Here is a 26,852-nt window from a genome sequence, read left to right as displayed (position 1 = left end):
CAGGTAGCTGGGGCTACAGGTGCAGGGCACCACACACCACACATGGCTAATTTTTGTATTTTTGTAGAGGATCAGTCTCACCATGTTACCCAGGCTGATCTCGAACTGTACCAAGACAATTTTGTTAAAAATTATACAACTGCTATTGTTCTGATAGTCATATACCATCCCATGTCTGCACAAATACAGTGAAGAGTGCATTCACATGATAGAAATGTAGTGCCCACAGGGATGCATATCTGAAGCTTGTCTCCACCTTACTGAGACCCAGGGGATTTTGCGTATTGGTAGACTTTATTTTTACTATATTCTCAGTATTCTACTTGTAATTTCAAATGTTGGAGTTCACTTAAATTTTTTTTTTTTTTTTTTTTTTTTTTTTTTGAGCTGGGGTCTTGCTCTGTCACTCAGGCTGGAGTGCAGTGGCACGATCTCGACTCACTGCAATCTCTGCCTCCTGGGTTCAAGCGATTCTCCTGCCTCAGCCTCCTGAGTAGCTGGGACTACAGGTGCGTGCCACCACGCCTGGCTAATTTTTGTATTTTTAATAGAGATGAGGTTTCACCATATTGGTCAGGCTGGTCTTGAACTCCTGACCTCATGATCCACCTACCTCGGCCTCCCAAAGTGCTGGGATTACAGCTGTGAGCCACCGCGCCTGGCCCACTTTAAATTTTTAATCTATGACATAATTGTTTTGTACATACCCAAGAAAAAGGACCAAAATATGACATGAGAATATTTTAGAAGTTTTTAGCTTTTTAGTGCATCTTGATAGAGTGGAAGATATGATGATAAAGTATGTAGCACTTGGGTCAACAATCTAGTTTCTTCAGTAGCTGAGCAAATATTTTAAATATATCTACTTAGCACGTAGTCCAAGGGGATGTAGTGTGGAACAAGACAGACATGGTCCTTGGCCTCCTGGGTTTACAATTTATAATTGCTGGATTACAGAGTATAGAATAGTAACAAAATGATAGAAAACTTAAGTGTAAAAGATAAAAGTGCAACAGGAGTCGTGTGAGTTTGAGTGTGAGGACAGACAGCATGGCCATGGTGGCATTTTGCTCTGCCTCCTTAAAAGGTCACTGGAAGTTGGTTACTTCCATTCTGATATAGGCCTCACCCTCCCCTGGCAACCCAGTCCACTAACACCTGTATTTTGCTGAAGCATAAAACCTTTAAGCCAATGTTCCCGTCAGAGCCCAGACAGCCCTCTGCGGGTTGGAGAGCTCTTACTGGATTGCACTGACAAAGGCTAATCTGTTCCGGGCAACTCTCGACACTTTCCTCTGTGTCAGCACAGTCACCTGGAATGTGTTCCAGCCACAGCTGTGACTAGATAATCTCACTTTGTCTCTTAGCCCTGTCATCTTCCACACCCCTGAAGTGTCAGTCTCTGTAGGCCTCTGTCCTTTCCGGCAAGGCTATTCCAGCAAGGCTTCAGGCCTGCAACCCCTTCTCAAGCCATCCCCTTCATTGTCCAAAATGTTTGCCAGGCCTTCTGCTGTGTGCTTTGGACTTCCTACAGGCACGCATTCTATAGATTAACAGGGATGCTCATCCTGGCTAAGGATTCCACAGGTTCAAAACCAAGCTCGTTGGAGTTCGATGTATTAATTCTCATAATTAGTCATATGTAAGTTTACTGCTGCTGGAAGTGAAGCTGAGACCAAGATGTGAAGTGCCAGATGCAGAGGCAAAATGATTATATATAGATGAGGGAGATAGACCTTGAGGAAATCTCCTGCGTGGGACTGGACACTCAGGAAACAATGTTTCCTTCTCATGGAAAGCAGATGGGATGCCTAGAGATGACTGTGACCTGCAGTGCTTACGTGATGTAAACTTGGTCCTTTGTGCCCCTTCCCAGAGGTGGGAACATGAGAAAATGTGGAAGGTCTACTCATCTCCTGCTAAAAGCTCTTACATTTCATAATCATGATTATTTGCTTTATATATGTTTCCTTCAGTAGCCCATGGAAGGTAAGAGAAAATTACAAGTAGACTTACAGTTGGAATCTTTACTTCTTGGCTGAGTGAAACAGCTAAAGGGATGGGGACACTCTCCTCTTCCTACCCCTACTTCCACCTCTGCCCTACCTCCATAAGACCGTCTGGTCACACATACAGATGCTTAATTGTCAAGGTCAAGCACCATCCCTCTATCACTCACCCAAGAAACTCATTGCTGAGGGAGTGTTGCTGCCTCTCAAATCTGGGACGTGTAGGTGGTTGTAGAATCTCACCTTTCAGGCGGAAGTATAGGAAATGCACAGGCGAAACTACTAGGCCCTGCATTTGGTAGGAAATAAAGACTAAAGTCTTTGGACAAATTTGATCACTTATATAATTTCTGTTTCATTGGGAGCAAAACAACCGACACAAAATCGTGGCCAGAGAAAGAAGGTATTCCTGGACCGGGCACGATGGCTCACACCTGTAATCCCAGCACTTTGGGAGGCCAAGGTGGGTGGATCACCTGAGGTCAGGAGTTGGAGACCAGCCTGCCAACATGGTGAAACCCCGCCTCTACTAAAATACAAAAGATAACAGGGTGTGGTAGCCTGCCTGTAGTCCCAGCTACTGGGGAGGCTGAGGCAGGAGAATTGCTTGAACCTGGGAGGTGGAGGCTGCCGTGAGCCAAGATCGTGCCACTGCATCCAGGCTGGGTGGTAGTTATGGTATATTCTGACATACATGTACTTACATTTTCATTTTATCAGATCATTTTTCTCTTCCACAGAAACTCTGTAAAACTCCAAATACTACAATGTTGGGTTTCTTAAAACAGCCAGGGACTCCAGCATACGGCACCCTCCATTCCTCCTCTGGAAGTGCTTTTCATCTATAGCTATTAGAGTTATCAGTTGAAAATGACAGAAACCAACTTTGGTTAACTTAAACATAAAAGGAATTGATTGCCAAGAAACCCAATAATGAGAAGGCTTGAGAATCAGGGTCGGAAGATGGGCAGGAGACAAGTGAGGCTGTGCAGCTGCAGCTGGAATCACGGCCCGGGCCCGGCACAGGGTCAGTTTGTTGTGGGGCCTGCTGCTGGGTCACCACCTCTGTCACTGCCATCACTGAGCCCTTGGCTATCTGTGTTCTGTAGTTTAATAATAAAATGTATGTAAAAATTAATATTTTAGAGTTAAAAATTACCATGACACTGTATTATTAAAAATTCTACTAACCTCTGTTTTCAAATTGTCTTCTCCCCACTTCCCCCAAATTATCACATGAGAACAGACAATAGACTATATCACATGACAGGAAGTGGTGCTTTTGGGGCAGAAGTGAGTATTGGAAGTCCTTTCTTTGCCCTACTGAAGCCCGAACAATATTGGGTATGGCATGTTTAATGTTACAATACGCCTCATGTCCTAATGAGTCATGGGACCGTCAGTTGAACTGCTGCTTGTGCTGTGAAAAATTTCTCAAGTTCACCGTGCCCTTACACAACTGTCTCAAGGTCCAGGGCGGGACATGGAGATGGCAGAACCTAAGTCATGTGCTAGTGCCTTCTTTGTAAGGCTTCCCAAAAGTGTGCCCTGCCCCCACCTCCTCTGGGATTTCCCCCACAGTAGAAAGGGGGTTTGGATGCTGGAGAGTCAAAACAGAAGACTTCATAGTGCGCTTGTTTGCCCTTGCTGATACCTAGTGTTCTCCCACCCGCTTCACATCCTGGCCAAGTGACTGCTGCTGCTCTCCAATCTCCATGACCAGATCTGGACAGGGGTCAGGTCAGCGTTCATTTTGTCCTTACTTCTGTTTCAAAACCTTTGTTTTCTCCTCATGTTAGATCTTTCTGGAGGCTCATGCCCTCTGGCTAGAATGTCCTTTATACCATTGTAGTTGGGGTTATTTACTAATTTGTCTCTTCCACATTCATTAGAAATGTCATCTAGCTCCCCTTTCTGGTTCTATCTTTGTCCTGAGTGTGACTTTAATATATTTATGCCTTAATCATCTAACATTTGACTTTATAATTAAAGTTGATCTTATAGTTGGCTTTACAGTATGAGTTGGCCTCCATTTCAATCCTATAGACAACTTTAACACTAAACTGAATTTATCATCTATCCATTCCAAACCTGCCTCTATTCCTGAATTCTTAGTTAACAGTGTGACTATCCTCCAAGTTTCCCAAGCCAGGAAACAGTGAGTCATTCTGAATCCTCTTCCTTTCTGGGCATCTAATACCCAATCTAGTTACTGTAGATACCACATCCTTAAAAATCTCGAATCCATTTCTTGTCTCTATTTGTCTTAACCATTGCCTTAGTACAAGTTTAGATTTCTTTTCATGTGGATAACTGTAATATCCTTCTAACTTGTGTCTATTTTTAAAATGCATTCTCTTCAATCTATTCCCATATGCCAAAGTAATCTTCCTAAAACAAATCTGATCATCTCATTCTTTTCCTGAAATCCTTTTGTGGCCCCCTTTGGTCTCAGAATAAAAATAAAATTCATCCCTTTAAATAAAAGTCTGACCTTGATATGACCTTTGACTATTTTTATGATTCAACTACTGTATTTCCTGTTAGGTGAATTTTGTTCCAGACAAATATAGAATTCTCCAAAGTGGTGTTTTACGCTCTTTGCTTCTTTTCTATGTTTATTCCTATTAATAGTTTATTTTGTTTTTTGTTTTTTTTTTTTGAGTCTCGCCCTGTTGCCCAGTCTGGAGTGCAGTGGTGTGATCTCGGCTCACTGCAACCTCTGCCTCCCGGGTTCAAGCAGTTCTCATGCCTCAGCCTCCAGAGTTGCTGGGATTACAGGCATGTGCCACCACACCCGGCTAATTTTTGTATTTTTGGTAGAGAGGGAGTTTTGCCATATTGGCTAGGCTGATCCTGAACTCCTGACCTCAAGTGATCCACCCGCCTTGGCCTCCCAAAGTGTTGGAATAACAGGCGTGAGCCACCGTGCCCAGTCCTCGTATTAACATTTTAAAACTCAATTAATTTTTGAGTGATATATTATAGGCAGGTAATATTTTTGAGATTTTCAGTATGGGCTTGTGATCCAACTTGGAGCCAGCAGAGGCATTATCTGGGACTTTTCTCCTGAAGGAGCAGGAAAGGCCATATTTTGCCTTTCAGGATAGGGTGCTGTAAAGATGTGAACCTGGGATTCCTACCACTTGGAGTAGGAACTCACAGAGTAGGGTACTCATGACAGAAAGAATGACATCCATGTCTAGAGGGAAGCAGAGATAAGGACTAGTGCAAGGGAGTATGAGAGTAAGAAACCAAGTCTTGGTGACTTTATTTGGGTCCTAGATCTATTGTGCTTCATGTGAGACCTATTCTGGTCCTTTCTAGCTATTTGCTGATTAAATCCATTCCTCCACTTTTCACTCCAGCTAGAATGATTTAGCTTTTATCACTTGAGATCAAAAAAGTCCATGGAAATTCAATAGAATCAAAGAATTAACATTCTTTATAATTGTAGTTTTTAACATGTTGGTTCTAGCTAGTATAATTTTGACAGATGGTTTTCATGGGAAACCTAGAGGCTTGTGTATATGTATGTGTTAACTTTTAAGTCTACATAAAGAGGGCTGTACTAAAGAGTAGCTCAGACTTTGCCTGAATTAGCCCTGGAAGTATAAAGAGGGAAAATGTGTCTTTTTAGAAAGCTTATTTGTAATTTTATATCATTTAGCCTAATGGTTCTCAACTCTGGCTGTACATTATATGCATCTAATAATTTTTTTTTTTTTTTTGAGAGGGATGTCCCAATATGTTGCCCAGGCTGATCTATCAACTCTTGGGCTCAAGGGATCCTCCTGTTTCAGCCTCCTGAGTAGCTGGTATTTTAAGTGTGCACCACTGTCCCGGCAATGCCTGTGACTCTCCCAGACAAAGTAAATAGAATGTCTAGGGATGGGAGACAAGCAATGGTTTTTTGTTGTTGTTGTTTTTTTAAGCTTCTCAGGTTTCTACTTTCAACAAGGGTTGAGAACCACTGATCTAACATAACATTTTTCCTCTTTCCTTTGAGGAGTTCAGGTTGCTCACACATGGCATTTGTTGGCCTCCTTTGCTCAATGTAATGTTCCCCATAGTGAGCATAACATTAGAAACTCAGTTGCTGGCTTTCATGTTGTTTTCTAGGTTGACGTTACTTTCTGCAAAACTGGCCAGGAACATATGATGGGGCACGCCAACCTTTATTTCTTAACGTAATAATGTGGCTATAAATGCAAATCTCTATAAACTAAGTTACCCTAAATTGTCTTGCTTAGATTTGTATTTTCTGAGATTTATCTTGGTAACAGCTTTCTTTAAAAAAGTGACACTAGAAGTAAGGAGAAGATAACTTTCAGGAATAAAACTGATGCAAAAGAAAACCATTAGAATGATACTAAAATAAACTCAACTTATGTAATTATGTGTTTAATCTGTGGACAAAAATGTTCCTTAGATTCAGATGTACATTTTAGTCTATTTTCCCTAAGAGTTCACCAACATTTCCATATTAAAAGCAGTTTCTGTCCAAGGTTAAAAGTATATTCATTTCAGTTTTTGATGATGTATCTGATTAAAGACAGATATGTATATGTGTGTGTATGTGTGTGTGTGTATATATATATATATATATATATTTTTTTTTTTTCTTTTGAAACGGAGTCTCACTGTCACCCAGGCTCTAGTGCAGTGGCACTGTCTAGGCTCACTGCAACATTCTGCCACCAAGGCTCAAGTGATTCTCGTGCCTCAGCCTCCCTAGTGGCTGGGATTACAGGCACCCAGCACCACACCCAGCTAATTTTTTTATTTTTAGTAGAGATGGGGTTTCACCATGTTGGCCATGGTCTTGAACTCTTGCCTCAAGTGATATACTGCCTTGGCCCCCTAAAGGGCTGGGATTACAGACGTGAGCCACTGCACCCTGCCAAAGGCAGATACATTTTTCTTAATTCCCAGTTTATGACAGCTACCAGTTGCCTTTAGGTATTATATATACACAGACACATACACATACATATATTTGTTTACTCTAATTGCAATAGTGTTTAAATAAATCCACAGAAAATGATGGCTAGAAAGAAAACAATAGAGAAATGTAGAAATTAATTAAATTTACTTAATTAATCATACAAGCATTTAACAGCATGCTGGCAGGGTGCAATGGCTCATGCCCGTAATCCCAGCACTTTGGGAGGCCCATGTGGGAAGATTGCTTTAGGCCAGAAGGTCAAAATTAGCCTGGGCAACATAGGAAGAGCCCCCTCTCTACAAAAAAATGTAAAAATTAGCCAGGTGTTGTGGTGTGTGCCTATAGTCCCAGCAACTCAGGAGGTTGGGCAGGAGGATCACTCAAGCCTAGGAGCTCGAGGCTGCAGTGAGCTATGATCACGCCACTGCACTCCAGCCTGGGCAACAGCGTGGGACTTGGTCACAAACAAACATCCAGCACGCGTTCTTTGTGCCCCACATGGCCTTCAGGCTGAGAGGAATACAATGCTGATCATCTGGAATTTATAATCTAATTGGAATGAGAAGATATAACAGAAAAATTAAATAAACTTACAGGAAGTAGGTGATTGAATGTCAGTCTGAATGGTAATGACAATAAGTACTGTATCTCAGATAAGAGATGTGTACAAAATAAGCTTCCTAAAAGATGTGAAATGAGAAAGACTTTTTGGATTTTCTCTGTAGGCTTCAATTCCCTGTGGTGGGTTTTTAGTTTCATATTTTTGACAAGATCCAAATCAGAAGCAAGTTCCCTTGTTAGTCAACTTTTTGTTTTCACAATCTACCTTTTTTAGAACATTGCTTAGAAAGTTATATATTGAGGGGTGAGCTGACATTATTTCACTAGATGTCCAAAATTTAAAATATGTAGGTTATAGTTTTAAAAATTTGGATTGAATTTTGTTTATCCCTATTTCTTCTGTTACAGTAGAAGGTTGTGCGAGCTCATAGAGAAATCTTGGCTGTTGGTCTAGAAGGTTGTTAGTGAGTGACAGGGCTGAGATCCACAAAGCCTTTGGGGAATGGCTAATTATTTTAACCCGGGGGCTCTCATGAGCTTATTGACAAGTAGTCAGACACTCTGGCCTTCCCTAGGCATTTCCAGTTGCCCTTTCTAGTTTATCTTACCTCTGCTCGGGAGTGGTAGCAACTAGAGGTGTCTCAATCATTCTGAATAATTAATGATTGACTTTTCCCACCCATTACAGTGCCTATCCCACACAGATGACAGTCACATGTGACAATTCTAGAGTGGAAGAGAAAGAAATGAAATGTGGTGAACAGTTGCACCTATCTAATATGCTAGGTTTTTTGTGCTTGTAAGGGTGTGTCTAAATGGAAACATTGTTTGCCACATGTGTCTTGGTGGGCAAAAGGTACAAAACAATTGCTCTAGCATAAGGATAGAGGTATTTCTCTCTCCGTATACTTACTGGGAAAGAAAGTTCCCCTCCATTTTTTTTTGTCTGGGTTTAAATCTACTTTTTGGTGGCTGGTCAAAATTGCTTTCCTTTCAGCCACTTGAATGCTGGTTCAATTAGGCCCTTTCTCCTCAGGGCACCTAACTCTTGTAAAAAATCACCTAAGTTGCCCTTGATGTTCAACGATGCCATCCACTTTTAATGACTTCTTGCTGTTTTTTTTTTTTTTTTTTTCTCCTGAAATTCTCTGACTTTCTTTACATATTTGCCTCTTTGCTTTCATTCACGGTGGCTTTTTATTTTGATTCCTCCTCTGAGCATCAACTTCTGGTCCACTGTCTCAAATAAATTCTAGTATATCTACCAACTAATTACATTTCAATCCCTACAATGTTAGGTACCTTGGGCTTTTTCAAATTACTTTTGATTTGGGGAAAGAATTGTAAAAAATGTTTCCACTGCAATTATTTAATGATTCAACCTTCATAGAAACTTAAACTTCAGAGGAGCAAATAGCCTCAACAGAGGACTAATTAAGCTTCATGTTACCCTGGCAAAGTAGGGAGAATAAGTACGCAGTGAGGCTGCAATCATTTTCTCTGAAGTTCGATTAAAAGCCAAGTTTTAAAATGTTAGACCAGTGCTAATCTGCATGAGTGCTTCGGGTTTCATTTGAGAAAGAATTGTGGTTGCAAACATTAACACTAAAATATGTGAATCTATTTCCATAATCAGGGTCCTATGGGATGGAGCCTAGATTTAATATGGCTTTGGCGCTTACATGTTTTCCAGTACATTGATTAATACTGTCCTCTCATGTGGAACCCAATCAGGGGCAACCTGCCAGAGGACTATTTTCTATAAATTTAAGCTGAACTAATATCTGTGGAAATCTTAAGACTAAAGAAGAGTTGATGAATATACTACAATTAAAGTTGCCTTGTGAATTGAAGAATGAAGCAAAGGATAATGAACATATTGAAATGATTCCACATGTTTTATGCATGACACATTTGTAATTAAAACAGATCCTGAAGGTAAGTTTGTATATACTAACATAATCATTGCAAAAAAGCAGAGTGTGCTATTAAATATCTCCAGGGCATATTTCCCAAATGCAGAATGTGAAAATTTGGTGCATTTCACTTCCTCAACAGTTGCTTATTAGAAACTAAAGATTGGGTGCCCTGGCAAAACATACTTGTTAGGAAATTTGTCTATATGAATCAAATATATGCATATTATATAATCATCTATTGGTTCATTCCCAATATACAACTTTCTAAACAATGTTTTAGAATAACTTTAATTTCAATAACTCAATTAAATATTAGCATTTGTCAGCCAGGTGTGGTGGCTCATGCCTGTAATCCCAGCACTTTGGGAGGTAGAGGCTGGCGGATCACCTGAGGTCAGGAGTTTTGAGACCAGCCTGGCCAACATGGTGAAACCTGGTCTCTATTATGTGAAAAAAAAAATAAGAAATTAACATTTGCCAAAATCGCTCAGTCTTACCAGAATCCTTCGAAATCTTTAACAACTCAGTGGTTATTATCCGTAGCAGCTCAATGCTGCATGACTATTATAGCCTGAGCCACCTCAGGATTTAATAATGATAACAAATGCTAATAATGATTTACATTTGTGAAATATATCAATCCCTTTGCAGTTTTTAAAATATTGTTACAACTTGTTTGATCATTTGATCTTTAAAATGTAGGAATAAATATTCTCTTACAAATGAGGGATATGGAGGCAAACTACATGTTCCATAGACTCTCATTTTTAGATTATAAGTAAGAACTAGTTCCAATAATCTTTTGAATGAGTTATTAAAGTTGACTAAAATTTGGTTTCATAAATGAAAATTAGCAGGTAACTAGGGATTCTAATTCAGTATCTTTTGGCTAAAGCATCTGGCTATCATGTAGTTTTGACAAGTTTGCAAAACTCTTATTGCCCTTGTTCACATTTAGACAAATGCAATTCCTACAATATCAAAAAGAAATTCTTATCCTTAAATCATTCCGGTTTTTTGAGTATGGTATTATTTTTAGTTGCTGCTCTTTTGCTTTGTAGTTTTAAGTTAGTGTTGGGAGTTGTTTGGTTACAGTGTAGAGCGTTGCATATTTGCAACAACTGTATTCTTGGCCCTACTTTTCATCGAAAGTAGATTTTTAGCTGTGTGTGGCAACTTCTAAACCACTAAGTTGTGTGTATGCACAGGTATAAACCAGAATGTTTCTGTATTGAGTGAAGCAGATTCTTACCACAGCGAGAATGGGTGGGATGAGAAGGTCTTGGGGTCTTTGACTTTCCTTAAGTGGACTGTGTTAAAAAGTGAGAACTACTTGTCTTCAGGAGTCCTGAGTTGGAGAATTACAAGTACCTGCTTGCTTGGCATGTGGTTACAGAGGCTCTACATAGACACCTCCAATTTTCATAAAGACCATGTTGATGTCATGTGTTTGTAAGAAGGAGGGGTAGGCCTGCTTGCATTGAATCCAGGCTTTTGCTACACGACTATGAAGAAATAGAATCACAATTGCATGGGCCAGAGCCACCGTTAAACTTTATATATACAATGTGTAAAAGTATTATTCTATTTTTTTCCCTGAAGCCATGATTTCTTACATATGCCTAACTAAAACTCTAAAATTAGAGGGAAACGGACAGATTTGCCAGTCTAACTTTCTTATTTTTTGAAGGGAAAAAATGAGCTACAGAGAAATGCAGTGATTCAAGATCACAGAGGCTGAGATAGAATCAGTGATCAGAGTTCAAGTGTCCTTTTATTTTCAATTTTTAAATTTATTTTTTGCATATGAAATATAGTCACGATTCAAAATTACAATAAGGCTTATAAATTTCCCTTCCATCCCATTCATCAGCCAAGCAGTCTTCTCTCTTTGTAAGGAAACAATGCTATGAGTTTTGTAAACATGCTTCCAGAACTACTTTATGTATATGCCAACAAACACGTAAGCAGACAGTCCCCCCTCTCTTTTCATAAAAATGGTAGCATACTCTTCACATGGTTTTATACTTTGTGTTTTTTTAACTTAACATTTGAAATTATTTTATATTGTTACAAAAAAAGCATCCTCATTAATTTTAATGGCTGTAGGATCTTTCTTTCCCCTCCCTCCCTCCCTCCCTCCCTCCCTCCCTTCCTTCCTTCCTTCCTTCCTTCCTTCCTTCCTTCCTTCCTTCCTTCCTTCCTTCCTCCCTTCCTCCCTTCCTTCCTTCTTTCCTTCCTCTTTCTTTTCTTTTTTCTTTTCTTTTCTTTTTTTCTTTTTGACTTTTGGTGCCTAGGCTGGAGTGCAATGGCACGATCTTGGCTCACTTTAGCCTCCTCCACCTGGGTTCAAGCGATTCTCTGCCTCAGCCTCCCGAGTAGCTGGGATTACAGGTACCTGCCGCCATGCCCAGCTAATTCTTTGTATTTTTTTAGTAGAGACGGGGTTTTGCCATGTTGGCCAAGCTGGTCTCGAACTCCTGCCCGGCTTGGCCTCCCAAAGTGCTGGGACTACAGGCATGAGCTCCAGCACCCTGCCGGCATAGGATATTTCATTGAGTGGATATATCATAATTTATTTAGCCAGTCACCTGTTGACAGGCTTATAGGTTGTTTCTAGTCTTTTGCTATAACAAGTAACGCTGCAGTGCATATCTTGTACATGTGTTGTTTTGTACTTGTTTGAATATATCTATGTAATTTCTAGAAAAGGAATTTTCTGTGTTTATGAGTAGATTATCTGATATATATTGCAAAACTGTACTTCAGAAAGGTTGAATCAACTTATGTTCTTGCCATAAGCAATTATACTGCTTATTTTCCCATATTCTTACCAACAGAGTGTTATTAAATGTTACCTATCAACATTTTTCAGAAATTGAAAAATGATGACTGAGTGTTGTTTTAAGTTGCACTTTTTTTTTGAGACTGAGTTTTGCTCTTGTTGCCCAGGCTGGAGTGCAGTGGCACAGTATCAGCTCACTGCAACCTCTGCCTCCTGGGTTCAAGCAATTCTCCTGCTTCAGCCTCCCAAGTAGCTGGGACTATAGGCCCCGCCACCACGCCTGGCTAATTTTGTAGGGGTTTCACTATGTTGGCCAGGCTGGTCTGGAACTCCTGATCTCAGGTGATCCACTTGCCTTGGCCTCCCAAAGTGCTGGGATTACAGGTGTGAGCCACCACGCCTGGCCTTAAATTGCACTTCTCTTATGTTGAGAAATTTTGAACATCATTTCACATGCTCCAGAGCCATTTTGTCTTTCCTTTTCTGTGAACTGTATGTCAATATGTTTGGCCATTTTTCTACTAGTTTGTTGGTCTTTTCTTTATCAGTGTTTGGGAAATTCTTCATGAATGAACTTAACATTTTTTTTTTTTTCCAGCTATTCCCACTAAGTGCTCGGCACTGGGCTAGGACATGCTGCTCACTATTGCGAGTGATTGTAGCAACTCAGTTTTGAATATTTACATATGTTGAGGTGAAGAATCTTCCTTGACTACATCTGAGGAGTTATGGAATCATCAGAAGGAAGTCTTTCTAACAACACACTACAGTAAGATGCGTTTCTGATCCAAGCTGCCGTGGATCCATGTCAGGAGAAGCCTTCAGTTGTGTTTTAATAAATGGAAACCCAGAAGGGCTAAGAAATCTGCAGCAACCTGGAAAAATCAACTCCTTTCCCCCTGGAAACTGCTAGTTTCTTAAACACCCACATTTGCATTTAGTTTTGGGAATTTATATTGTTTCGGTAAAAGTGAGCATATTTGGTTTTGGCTTTGTTCTGTGTTATATCCTTACCATCTAACTCAAAGAGGGACCTTCCGCTTATTAACACTAGGCAGTCTTCATTTATTAGGCATGTGAGGTAGGCATTCCTCTCCCCACGGGACTAGGCTTAAAGAGGTTAAATAAAATAAAAATTGAGGCTGGGCGCGGTGGCTCAAGCCTGTAATCCCAGCACTTTGGGAGGCCGAGACGGGTGGATCACGAGGTCAGGAGATCGAGACCATCCTGGCTAACACGGTGAAACCCCGTCTGTACTAAAAAAATACAAAAAACTAGCCGGGCGTGGTGGCGGGCGCCTGTAGTCCCAGCTACACGGGAGGCTGAGGAAGGAGAATGGCGTGAACCCGGGAGGCCGAGCTTGCAGTGAGCTGAGATCTGGCCACTGCACTCCAGTCCGGGCGACAGAGACTCCGTCTCAAAATAAATAAATAAATAAAATAAAATAAAAATTGAAAAGGCATCCTTTTGTAGTGTATAGATCTGAGTGGTTTAGGCTTTGCAAAAATACTTCCTTATTTGAAAATAATCTAGAGAGTCCTAATATTAGCTGTTTACCTCTTCAAGTCCTCTGCGGTCATGGATTTCCACAGTAAACTGACAGAATGAGAGCAGCAGGGAGAGTTTCTGATGAGACCACAGAAACGGAAAATAATAAAAGCATATACGAGGAAGAAATTAAATTACAGTGTTATCTGTAATATACAACATTGAGACAAAAGATCAATTTTCATTATTGTCCAAGAGGTATTGATAAAAAAATTATTCAAACTATTATCTACAAATACCACAGCATATGAGTGAAGAAGAAGGGGAAAATGCCCAGGAGTAAATAAATTTGGCACTGAATAAATAACTCAAAAACTTTATTTATTTATTTACATTTTTTAAAGACAGGTCTTGCTCTGTCATCCAGGCTGGAGTGCAGTGGCACAGTCGTGGCTCCCTGCAACCTCGACCTCCTAGCCTCAACCAGTCCTCCCACCTCAGCCTCTTGAGTAGCTGGGACTATTGGCACATGCCACCATGCCTGGGTAATTTTTGTACTTTTTGTAGAGACTGGGTTTTGCCATGTTTCCCAGGATGGACTAATTCTAAAATCTGATGACTTATGTTCCTGAAGTAGTATATCTGGCTCTAGTTAATAGGGCATATTAACTGTAGTTAATACTGTATAGGTGACCAGGCGCGGTGGCTCACGCCTGTAATCCCAGCACTTTGGGAGGCTGAGGCGGGCAGATTATGAGATCAGGAGATCGAGACAATCCTGGCCAACAGGGTGAAACCCTGTCTCTACTAAAAATACAAAAATTAGCTGAGTGTGGAGGCGCGCGCCTGTAATCCCAGCTACTCAGGAGGCTGAGGCAGGAGAATCACTTGAACCCAGGAGGCAGAAGTTGCAGTGAGCTGAGATCATGCCACTGCACTCCAGCCTGGCCACAGTGGGAGACTCTGGCTCAAAACAACAACAAAATAGTCTATATAGGCAAAAGCACAGAACCTATCTAAATAACATCAGTTAACCAATTATGATTACGTTGTTAGAGAGGGAAGGAAAGAGTTGCTCTTACTGACAAATGGCTGAAGATCCCTGAGGGACTGCATCAATGGCAGCAATGCATCAATGCACAAATGGTATCTATGCATCAAGGCATCAATAGTATCCATGCACCAATGGCATCAATGCATCAGTGCAGCTGTGGCATCAGTGCATCTATGCATCAAAGGTGCAACCACCCCATCAGTAAAACAGCCACAGCATGAGAGGAAGTTTTAAGTTAATTTATGTAAAGTAAATTTTATTCACATAGAAGTCTACAAAGCATTTTAAATCTTTGGATAATATGGCTATAGGAAACCTATTGCAGGACCTCAAAGAATGTACCTTGTTTCTTACTTCTAGGCTTTGGAACGTACAGTTTCCCTGCCATAAATCTTCACCATCTCTGCCATTCTCCTTCTGTTGTGTCAACCCTTGCTCCTCATTTTACAGGTAATTGCCCCTTCAATTTTACAAGATTGTTAATTTTACAAGATTAATTGTCCCTTCTTTCTGGAAGCTTCCATGACCTCTCAAGAATGGGTTAAGGGCTTCCTTAAGCACTACCAGAACAGCTCAGACTTCCCCATCATGACACTCACTGCTCTGCATTGTATTCTAACTGTCTGCTTGCTTGTCTCTGCCTTACTGGACTATAAATTCCCAGGGCTAGACTCCATTTCTCTTTTGTGTATTATTTTTTCTCCAGGTACAAACTAGGCTTCAAGAAATATTTGTTGAATAAAAAAAGTGCGAATACACTTATTTAAGTTATAGTTACTCTAAATACTCTGATACAATTTTGGTGAAAAAAGAAACCATGGCTTAAGTTATAGATATAATAGTTTTTTAAAAGTTTATATCAATATATTTTTAATGAGGATGTTATGCACTCTAATCTCCTGCAATGAATTATTTGCTAATGTATTAGCAGGTACATTGTAAAAAATCAAACTAATATCAATACTGTTTGTAAAATTTATAGGTATGATTTACTAATGTATTGATAGTCTATTGTAGTCAGTGGTTTCTAGAGTATACTCTTGCTGTGCTGGCTATTTACAGTGTATTATGTTTTTGTAATAAAATATCAAAATATTATCTTCCAGAATTGATGATGAAAATTGAGATATATTTTGGTATTTGTGGTATTAATAGTATAATACCCAATAGTATAGAAAAATCCTATAATCTTATAGAGAATCAGTCTGGATCTTGTTGGGTTATTGAACTTTTAATGAAATTTGCCAAATGGTGAGCATCTGTTAGGTGGCAGAGCCCTCGTTGTTGGGTGAGTCAAGCTGGTCAGGCAAGGTCACTGTACTGTTCGATACAGTTTTCCTGTTCTAATATGGTTCCTTAGAGAGGTTACTGAGTAACTGTGCTGATGAATAAAAGAGACAAGAGAAAGGATAATATTTTGAGAGAGTAAAGTACAATATGTAACATAACATATAAAGCAAGTGAAATATGTACATTTTTTATAGTTATCAGAATGTGATTTTTAGCTAGCCAAGAATCGAATTGTCATTTTTTTCTTTTAAAGTGGTATTTTGGGACCACTTAATAATTTTATTTTATTTTATTATTTTTTTTGGAGACAGAGTCTTGCTCTGTTGTCCAGGCTGGAGTACAGTGGCACAATCTTGGCTCAGTGCAGCCTCCACCTCCTGGGTTCAAGCGATTCTCCTGCCTCAGCCTCTGGAGTAGCTGGGACTACAGGTGCGTGCCACCACGCCTGGCTATTTTTTTGTATTTTTTTTTTTAATATGGGGTTTCACTATGTTGGCCAGGATTGTTTCCATTTCCTCACCTCGTGATCTGCCTACCTCAGCCTCCCAAAGTGTGGGGATTACAGGCATGAGCCACCACACCCGGCCTTGAGACCACTTTAAAAGTGGTCTTTACTTTACTTCCTTTAAATTAGTTTATTGTATTTTCGGTAGAATTTTCCTCTCCTTCCCCATTCAGAGCCTGAATCATGATCATGTTTTGTCTTCCAGTGAGACGGTTACAGGATCAAGGTCAAATGAATGTCAGAAAGAAATAAGACTTCAATAAATGGAATTTGTAGAATCTCATAGCAAGGGGTGATCAGATAGGGTTTAAAAAATATGAGTATATGATGCTGAGGCAGAGAAGGGTGGGTGGGTGAGGAGAAGGGTGAACCGACATGAAAAAGCAAAATGTATACAAACTTCTCTTTTCTCCTCCTCCTCCTCCTCCTCCTCCTTCCCCTTCCCCTTCTCCTTCCTTCCTTCCTTCCTTCCTTCCTTCCTTCCTTCCTTCCTTCCTTCCTTCCTTCCTTCCTTCCTTCCTTCCTTCCTTCTTTCCTCCCTCCCTCCCTCCCTCCCTCCCTCCCTCCCTCCTTCCTTCCTTCCTTCCTTCCTTCCTTCCTCCTCCTCTTCTTCTTCTTCATTAGATTTAATCCTCACATCTCTTTTATTGATCACTGTTTATTGCACCTCAGATAGAAAAAGGGAGGACTTTGATAAAACAGATCTATGCAAAGTGTTTTATCAAAAGTATGCCTTTGTCTAAGCCTGAGAGCAGAGTCTGAGACAAGAACTTGTGGGCAGGTAAGGGAAAGAGAGGGAGCTGATTCAAGGTTCCTCATCAGGATGTAGAATGCATCTCAGCATTGTCCACCTGAGTGTCACAGGAGGGTGGTATTTATCTTGTGGCCCCCATCCTCTATTGCTCCAGTGTTGCCTCATGGATCGTAATTCGTCCAGGCTTCCAGATTGCACATATATGAACGCCATGGTGTCAGAGAAGCACTGGGGCAGAAAATGAGAGATAACTGGTACATCAGAGGGGAGGAGCTGTCAACAGCACCTGTGCCAAGGGCATGTTACCTGTGCCAAGGTAATGTAACCTGTACAACCGCACAAGGTCTGGGTTTGGTTTAATGCACTCATGTTGTTGGCTTGATATTCTTAATAATTTTTGGAACAAGTGGCTTTGCATTTTTATTTTTCACTGGTCCTTCCAAATTATTTGGCTGTCTGGCTGTCAGATGATATTGCATGAAGTTGGTTATTACACAGTAGTTGGAGTAAAATAGTTGTTCCACAAGAATGTGGTAAGGCACAGTGGGTGTTTGATATACTGATATAACGTTCATAACATCCCTATGAGTTAGGTGCTGTTACCCCCATTTTAAAGATGAAGAAATGGGTCTGGGCATAGTGGCTCACGCCTGTAATCCCAGCACTTTGGGAGGCTGAGGTGGGTGGATTACTTGAGGCCAGCAGTTTGAGACCAGGCTGAGCAACATGATGAAACCCCGTCTCTACAAAAAATAGAAAAATTAGCCACGTGTGGTGGTGCACGCCTGTAATCCTAGCTACTCAAGAGGCTGAGGCAGGAGAATCACTTGAACCCGGGAGATGGAGGTTGCAGTGAGTGGAGACTGTGCTGCTACACTCCAGCTGGGTGACAGAGCGAGACTCCGTCTCAAGAAAAAAAAAAAAGATGAAGAAATAAGGCTGGGTACAGTGGCTCACACCTATAATCCCAGCATTTTGGGAGGGCGAGGTAGGTGGATCACTTGAGGACAGGAGTTCAAGACCAGCCTGGCCAACATGATGAAACCCGTCTCTACTAAAAATACAAAAATTAGCTGGATGTAGTGGGCATCTGTAGTCCCAGCTACTGTGGAAGCTGAGGCATGAGAATTGCTTGAGCCCAGGAGGTGGAGGTTGTGGTGAGTGGAGATCATGCCACTACACTCCAGCCTGGGCTACAGAGTGGAGGAAGAATATCTTGAGGCCAGGAGGTTGAGACCAGCCTGGGCAACATAGTGAAACTTCACTTGTACACAAATTTAAAAAAATTTGCTGGGCATGGTGGTGTACACCTATAGACCCAGCTACTCTGGAGGCTGAGGTGAGAGGATCATTTTAAGCCCAGGAGTTCAAGGCTGCAGTGAGCTATGATGGTACCACTGCACTCCAGCCTGGGTGACAGAGCGAGACTCTGTGGCTAAAAAATCAAAAATGAAAAAAGATTAAGAAACAGATTCAGGTAAGGTAATTAATGTGATGGTTAATTTACAAGGCTGGTGGTAAATGATGAAGCTAGGATTCAAACTAGGGTCTGTGAATGGAAACTCGTGATTCTTTCTGTCACACATGCTTGAGAGTGAGGATGAGCCCTTTTTTTTTCTGCCTTGTATCTTCTGTACAGACTAAAGTTTAGAGGTATGTTCCCCATCAGCCGTAAGTGATGCTCTCGCCACATTCTAACACACTGGACGCTGTGTGGGCACCTGGGTAGACCTGGGTTTGGCAACACCACCAAATTTTCTTCTTCCTTCTTGGATAAGTGAAGAGAGAAGCCATAGAAGTTAGCCAGAGATGCCACAGGGAAGAAGGCATCTGGGCACATTTTAATTTATTTTTATTTTTTAGAGATAGTGTCTCACTGCATTGCCCAGGCTGGTCTCAAACTCCTGCGCTCTAGCAATCCTCCCACCTTGGCATCCCAAAGTGCTGGAGTATAGGCAGGGTACATCTTAAAATTAAAGGGGCCAGGGATGGTGGCTCACGCCTGTAATCCTGGCATTTTGGGAGGCTGAGGCAGGCAGATCACTTCAGGTCAGGAGTTAGAGACCAGCCTGGCCAACATGGTGAAACCCGTGTCTACTAAAAAAAAAATACCAAAATTAGCCGGGCGTCGTGGTGTGAGCCTACAATCCCAGCTACTCAGGAGGCTGAGGCAGGAGAATCGCTTGAACCCAAGAGGTGGAGGTTGCACTGAACCTAGGTCGCGCCACTGCACTCCAGCCTGGGCAACAAGAGTGAAACTCTGTCTCAAAAACAAAAACAAAAACAAAAAACAATGTTATCTGGGTGAGACTACATATACCTCCTATCTAATGAATGGAGAGCAATTAAGTGCAGCAAGAGTAGAACGTGGTGGAGCCGATTTGTTGGCTGAGATTCGGGTGATCGGCTGATTCCAAACCCAGCATGGTGAGAGCTGCATGTTCCCACCCAGCCTCTCTCCTAGGCACTGTGACCTGCACCCCGTCCCCTCCCTGCTGGAGCCACACAGTGGCTGGAGTGTCGCAATCATGTGAAAGTTGTTCCTGCCCAGCACACACCATTGAAAACCTGAAGCAGACTTTTTTCTTTTCATTTCTTTTTTAAAAAATTTCCCTCTGAAAAACTTTACAAGGCATCTGTGTGTGGCCCACTTCACTGGATATGAAAGTAATAAGAAGGTAGCCGGGCGCGGTGGCTCACGCCTGTAATCCCAGCACTTTGGGAGGCTGAGGCAGGCGGATCACAGGGTCAGGAGATCGAGACCACGGTGAAACCCCGTCTCTACTAAAAATACAAAAAATTAGACGGGCGCGGTGGCGGGCGCCTGTAGTCCCAGCTACTCAGGAGCCTGAGGCAGGAGAATGGCGTGAACGAACCCGGGAGGCGGAGCTTGCAGTGAGCCGAGATCGCGCCACTGCACTCCAGCCTGGGCGACAGAGCGAGACTCCGTCTCAAAAAAAAAAAAAAAAAAAAAAAAAAAAAAAAAGAAAGTAATAAGAAGGTAATGCTTGATTGGACCGTAGGCCTGGCTTGCCTGGGACAGCCCTGGTTTATACGTGATATTATTATTAATAGTGTCGCCTTTTACTCTTAAAGGGCGCAGGTTTGGGTTATAAATTAAATGGTTGCTCTAGCTATATTACATCTTCAGACAGGAAGTAACTTATCTAATTGAATATTTATTTGGCTTTCCTGTTTTCGAAAAGCTTTATGGTTGTCAGAGCAGGCTCCACACTACCTGTGGCACCATTACTATGCTAGCAAGTATGCTCTTCTCAGCCCCACGGAGCAGGTGACTTAAGATGGGCCAACCACCTGGCCTCAGTGACTGGTCTGAGGGAGTGGACATGTGGCCTAAGCCAGGAGCCCATTATCATCATCTGGGATTGTCTAACTGAATCCAGGATAGAAGATAATCTTTCCTCTTGTGAGCTGAGATGTTATAAGGATCCAAGCCCAGTGTTGCCTGAGGTTAAATGCACTGGCAGGAAAAAGTGGCTTCAGTTATAGGACAATGTGGCTCATCTCCCAGAGTGTGCCTGTGACTTCCTTTCTCCTCCCATCTTCTCCTTTGTTCTCTTGCCTCTTTGCCCCCAATTCCTGTCTCCTTGACATACAGATCAGTTCAGCTTTCTCCAGCCCTACATCCAAACGTAGGCACTGCATGTCATTCATGCATCTGAACACCCTTATGGGGCAATCCTAAACAATGGGCTGCCACGGGCATGGTGGCATATGCCTGTAACCCAGCTACTTGGGAGGCTGAGGCAGGAGAATCTCTTGAACCTGGGAGGTGGAGGTTGCAGTGAGCCACGATTGAGCCATTGCACTTCAGCCTGGGCAACAAGAGTGAAACTCTGTCTCAAAAAATTAAAAAATAAAAAATAAAAACACTGGGCTGCCGACTTCAGGACGCAGTCCCCACCTCCCGCTTCAGGAGGAACAGGGCAAAATGGAGATCTGTCCCCACTCCTCAGCCCCACTCAGATCACAGAGATAGAGCATTTTTATTTCCAAAATCACTTGTTCTGTCTATTACAGTAGTAAATTGTGATACTATATATTCATGATGAGAAGAAGATAGGCAAAGAACAATATACCATCAACTAAGAATGATAAAAGGAAATAGTGAGATTTTCATTTCAAATGCAAAGTTCAATAAAACAGCATTAAATCAGTCCATGATCTTACACACAAAAACTTAAGATTGTGGCTTTTTTGCATAAAAAGTAGAAAACATTAGTCTAGACTCTTTTGTTCTGAGTTTCAGAAAGTTAACTTGAACAAACCTGAACAAAAATGGGGAGTGAATTGGTTTATGGAACCAACAGTGAGATGAGTAGGGGAGAGCTTTCTCGAGGACAACTGGAACAAGATAATCAAAGTTTTCAAAGTGCTCTTTCCATCCATGAGTTTTGATCCTCTCTACCTGTTTGCTTCACTTTCTCCTCCTTCATGTGGGCTTTTTCCACTATCAGGGCACTTAGCCTTAGGCAACACTGGGCTTGGATCCTCTAGCATCATAGCTCACAAGAGGAAAGGGTATCCTGGATTCAGCTAGAAAATTCCAGGTGAAACCCCGTCTCTATTAGCTGGGCGTGGTGGCAGGCACCTGTAGTCCCAGATACTCGAGAGGCTGAGGCAGGAGATCGCTTGAACCCTGAAGGCAGATGTTGCAGTGGGCTGAGACTGTGCCACTGCCCTCTAGCCTGGGCAACAGAGTGAGACTGTGCCAAAAAAAGAAAAAAAAAAAAGCCAGGCGCGGTGACTCATGCCTGTAATCCCAACACTTTGGGAGGCCAAGGCGGGCAGCTCACCTGAAGTCAGGAGTTCGAGACCAGCTTGGCCAACATGGTGACACCCTGTCTCTACTAAAAATACAAAAAAATTAGACACGGTGTCGCCCACCTGTAGTCCCAGCTACTCAGGAGGTAGAGGCAGGAGAATTGCTTGAACCCAGGAGGTGGAGGTTGCAGTGAGCCTAGATTGCACCACTGCACTCCAGCCAGGGTGACAGAGTCTCCACAGGGTGACTCTGTATCGAAAAAAAAAAAAAAAATTCCAGGTGAGAATATTTTTGCTTAGGCCACAGGCCCTCAGACCAGTCACGGAGACCAGGTAGTGTGCTTGGCCCAGCTGAAGTCACCTACTCCCACATGGGTGGGTAGGGCACACTTGTTAGCATAGTAGTAGTGCCTTAGGTGTGTGGAGCCTGCTCTGATGGCCAGGCAGGAACTAGCAAGGCCTGGCTCTGTGTGAACATGCAGTGTTTGATTTTTTTGTCCTTGTGATAGTTTACTGAGAATGATGGTTTCCAGCTTCATCTATGTCCCTATAAAGGACATGAACTCATCCTTTTTTATGGCTGCATAGTATCCCATGGTGTATATGTGCCACATTTTCTTAATCCAGTCTGTCACTGATGGACATTTGGGTTGATTCCAAGTCTTTGCTATTGTGAATAGTGCTGCAATAAACATACGTGTGCATGTGTCTTTATAGCAGCATGATTTATAATCCTTTGGGTATACACCCAGTAATGGGATGGCTGGGTCAAATGGTATTTCTAGTTCTAGATCCTTGAGGAATCGCCACACTGTTTTCCACAACGGTTGAACTAGTTTACAGTCCCACCAACAGTGTAAAAGTGTTCCTATTTCTCCACATCCTCTCCAGCACCTGTTGGTGAAACCCAGTTTCTACTAAAAATACAAAAAAATTAGCTGGCCGTGGTGGCGTGTGCTGGTAACCCCAGCTACTTGGGAGGCTGAGGCAGGAGAATCGGTTGAATCCCAGAGGCAGAGGTTGCAATAAGCCAAGATCGCACCATTGTACTTCAGCCCGGACAACAAGAGCGAAACTCCGTCTCACAAAAGCAAAAACAAAAACAACCTTATGACCTTAATTTATTGAAACAGATACTCACAACTCTCCTTCATGGTAGCTTAAACTTGAGTGCCCTTGAGCTGCTTTTATTTCTTTTCTTAGCCTTGGAAGATTATTTTCCTTACCTTCTTACTCTCTAGGAATCCATTTAAGTGGGTGTGATTATATTGAAGTTAACATTCGTCAGAGACTTGCAGGTTGTCTGGTCTGCTACGTTGTTAGATTTGGAGTCTCCATCTAGAGCTTTTGAGTCTGTCTTAGAGATAGTCTTTTCTTTTTCTTTCCCCACAAGTCACTTCACTGCCCTGTCAGGGGTTGTGGGAGGAGTCGGTTGTAGTAGTGAGCACCACTGCTTTGTTCTAGCTTTTAATGTACTAGAACTCTATAGGCAATGCATATTTGGAAATGATTCTATATGGCAAGTATGCTTATAAATGAATGAAACTGTATGTTAGAAAGAATAGCAGCCAATATTGCTTAGTAAGTGTGATCCTAAAATGTGGCATGTAAACAATTTCAAAATTCACTAGAGGCTAGAACGTTCTTTAAGTGAATCTCACACGAACACTTTTGTAAAATAACTAAGATTTTCCTAATTCATGGATTTTTGTAGGATATATATCTCTATATTTTTAATGCTGACATACATTAGTGGACCTGAAATTGTTCAACCACAAACGTGAAGGGTGAGAGGGGGAGCTGATAGAGGAGGAAATCCTGAACGATTTTTATTTGGAATAATGAGAAAGGTCTTTGAGGTAGCATTTAGCCAAGACATTGTTTCCTCCTTGCTGGGGGTGGAAGGTGTGGTGGTCCTTAAGATAAACTGCAATGAGAGCTGAGGAAGAAATAAACAGCCATGTTGTTACAGGCAGTTGAAAAAAGGCTATGACGGTGGAAAAGTTTATAAATCTGAACTGTGGGCAATTTTAGACAAGAGAAAATTCATCTGTTTTGAGAAAGGAAGTGACTAGTATGGCTACAATATAGTTATGTGTAGTTATAAAAGAGGATTAGTAAATAATATACATTGGACAATAAAAGAAAAAAGGATCTGTACGGAACCAGAATAGGCATGTTTCCCTCAGCTGCTCTGTTGCTAAGGGTCTCGTCGGTGCCTTCAAAGGGACAAGTTGGTGGCAACACCAGGATGCCTCTGTAGTTATATTTGTGCCATGGGGTCTGTGTCTGTTGCATGAATGACCTTCTCTCTATTCCTAGGTTCTTTGTTACACACTTCATTAGGTGTGTTTGGTCACTCTCAACATTGTTTTTAGTTGTATTCTTAAGGATTGAAGCCAGCCAACCAATTAACCAACCAACCAACAGTCAGATGAGTATGCCCAAGCCTCCTGATATTATTCAGGAGAGAAACCTGAATTGGGTCGATTCACCTAAGGTTGGCAGCGCAGGTACACAGCCTCCTTCAGGGTGGATTCTGCATTAGGTCTTTCTAGCTGGGTATGCCGTGGTATTTTTGCTTGGATCAGCAACGTAAGAGCATTTCTGTAACAAGGACAATACACTGGAATGGGACGCAAAGCCCCTTTAACTGCTGACAGGGCTCTGCTTCAGGCAGCACACAGTTCTGTCTAAAATCTCTGGAGAGCCACCCCTTGAACACCTGGTGGGAAGAGAGTGGCAGGTTTGTTGGAAGCAATCACACCCTTGGCACAGATAAGAAGATATGATCCTGGGTGTGATTATCCCGGCCTGAAATCTACTGAAACCGTCTCTCTCATTTTCTCTGCAGTAAGTTTTTATTTTCTATTTGGTCTCCTTTGTTATCCTCCTGGACAAACGTCAAACAAGGTATGGAAAAGGACCTTTTTTAAATAGGAAGCAAGGGCTAAAAAAAATAAAAATAGCAGCTGCACAGTCTGTTTTTCCTGGTAATTTACCAGCAATGAAAACCCCGGCCGGGCGCGGTGGCTCACGCCTGTAATCCCAGCACTTTGGGAGGCCGAGACGGGCGGATCACGAGGTCAGGAGATCGAGACCATCCTGGCTAACACGGTGAAACCCCGTCTCTACTAAAAAGAAGTACAAAAAACTAGCCGGGTGAGGTGTCGGGCGCCTGTAGTCCCAGCTACTCGGGAGGCTGAGGCAGGAGAATGGCGTAAACCCGGGAGGCGGAGCTTGCAGTGAGCGGAGATCCGGCCACTGCACTCCAGCCTGGGCGACAGAGCCAGACTCCGTCTCAAAAAAAAAAAAAGAAAAAAAGAAAACCCCGGCAGTGACTGTGATGCCTCCTTTCTGAGCAGTGAGATCTTCCTGATCACAAACTGCCCGGAAGTCACAGGTGATGCCTTCTTCCCTCCCTAGAAAGGAATGGTTATGGTGAAGTTGCTTGCTGGTGGAGGAAGTGAATACTCTAGGATGTGAAGCACGTATTGATAGAAGTTAGAGGATTGCCTTTAGTAATGTAGCAGTTATTACATGTAACTCTCATCATTTAAAGATGGATACTGATTGGTTTTACACCTTTTCAATATTTAGCTGCCTCAAACTATAACTGCTTTCTATTTTAAGATCAAAATAAGCAAGAAAAACTTGTGGTTAGTAAATAACAGACTAGGTAAATCCTAAAGGATTTGATTTCATACCATCAAAGAGAGACATTTGCTAACAGGCAAAACATATTTCAGTCCACATTTGTGTCAATGGCATAAAAGCGACAAGATTCCTGCCCTTTTGTGTTTCACATATCTGTAATTAAAACTTTCCTTAATATGTCCTTTGAGTGTTTATATACATATATACATGTATGCATTCATATAATTGAAGCCTGATGAAACCCAAACATTTATGTGAAAATTAAGTGTTTTTTAATGCCGGGCGCGGTGGCTCAAGCCTGTAATCCCAGCACTTTGGGAGGCCGAGGCGGGTGGATCACGAGGTCAGGAGATCGAGACTATCCTGGCTAACATGGTGAAACCCCGTCTCTACTAAAAATACAAAAAACTAGCCGGGCGTGGTGGCGGGCGCCTGTAGTTCCAGCTACTTGGGAGGCTGAGGCGGGACAATGGCGTGAACCCGGGAGGCGGAGCTTGCAGTGAGCCGAGATCACGCCACTGCACTCCAGCCTGGGAGACACAGCGAGACTCCGTCTCAAAAAAAAAAAAAAGTGTTTTTTAATTTACCATTTAGTGCCTGTTGCCAGCTACTGAGGATCTCTTCTTGAAAAAATAGAAAGTGGAAATGACGTAACAGTCTATTTGATGACCAAAGATAAAATGATTATTATATGGTTTAAATGGTTTCTTTAGTTAAAAGCAATTAAATCTTTGGCCTTGTAATACTGCATGTTGGTTGACTAGTTCTCATTCCCACACCAGCTGGCTGGCAGACCTAGATTCTTCAGTATTTTCCACATAAAATCTGGAATGAACATTGTCTTAGTTGGTTTCTGATGCTATAACAAAATACCTGAGAGTGGGTAATTTGTAAACAACAGGAATCCATTGCTTACGGTTCTGGAGGCTGGGTAGTCCAAGACCAAGGATCCAGCAAGTTCAGTGTCTGGTGAGGGTCAGTTCCTCATCGATGGTGCCTTGTTGCTGTGTCCTCACAGAGCAGAAGAGGAAAAAGGAGACAAGCAGGCTCCCTCAAGCCCTTTTATAAGGCACGAATCCCATTCACGAGGGTGGAGT

General features: G+C 42.0%; 1 protein-coding gene across 5 annotated transcripts in view; it reads left to right on the top strand.

The window, feature by feature from the left end:
* Positions 1 to 26,852, top strand: part of METTL4 (methyltransferase 4, N6-adenosine) — a 131,113-nt gene that overhangs the window by 45,575 nt on the left and 58,686 nt on the right. Inside the window, exons 9-12 of one of the 5 annotated variants that reach the window (XR_007721111.1) lie at positions 9,253 to 9,456; positions 12,821 to 13,192; positions 15,125 to 15,214; positions 17,468 to 17,629. Coding sequence is in view for 1 of the 5 variants with exons in the window: in XM_050767424.1 (XP_050623381.1) it covers positions 12,821 to 12,852 (32 nt within the window). In the remaining 4 variants the exon portion in view is untranslated. Of the gene's footprint in view, positions 1 to 9,252; positions 9,457 to 12,820; positions 15,863 to 17,467; positions 17,630 to 26,852 lie in introns of those variants that run through there. The other 4 variants (XR_007721112.1, XR_007721110.1, XR_007721113.1 and 1 more) reach the window with 4 other exon arrangements.

This window comes from Macaca thibetana, chromosome 18, assembly GCF_024542745.1.
Source record: "Macaca thibetana thibetana isolate TM-01 chromosome 18, ASM2454274v1, whole genome shotgun sequence".
In the NCBI taxonomy this organism is placed as follows: Eukaryota; Metazoa; Chordata; class Mammalia; order Primates; family Cercopithecidae; genus Macaca; species Macaca thibetana.
Note: the sequence above shows the minus strand (reverse complement) of the source record. Positions and strands in the feature narration are given on the sequence as shown.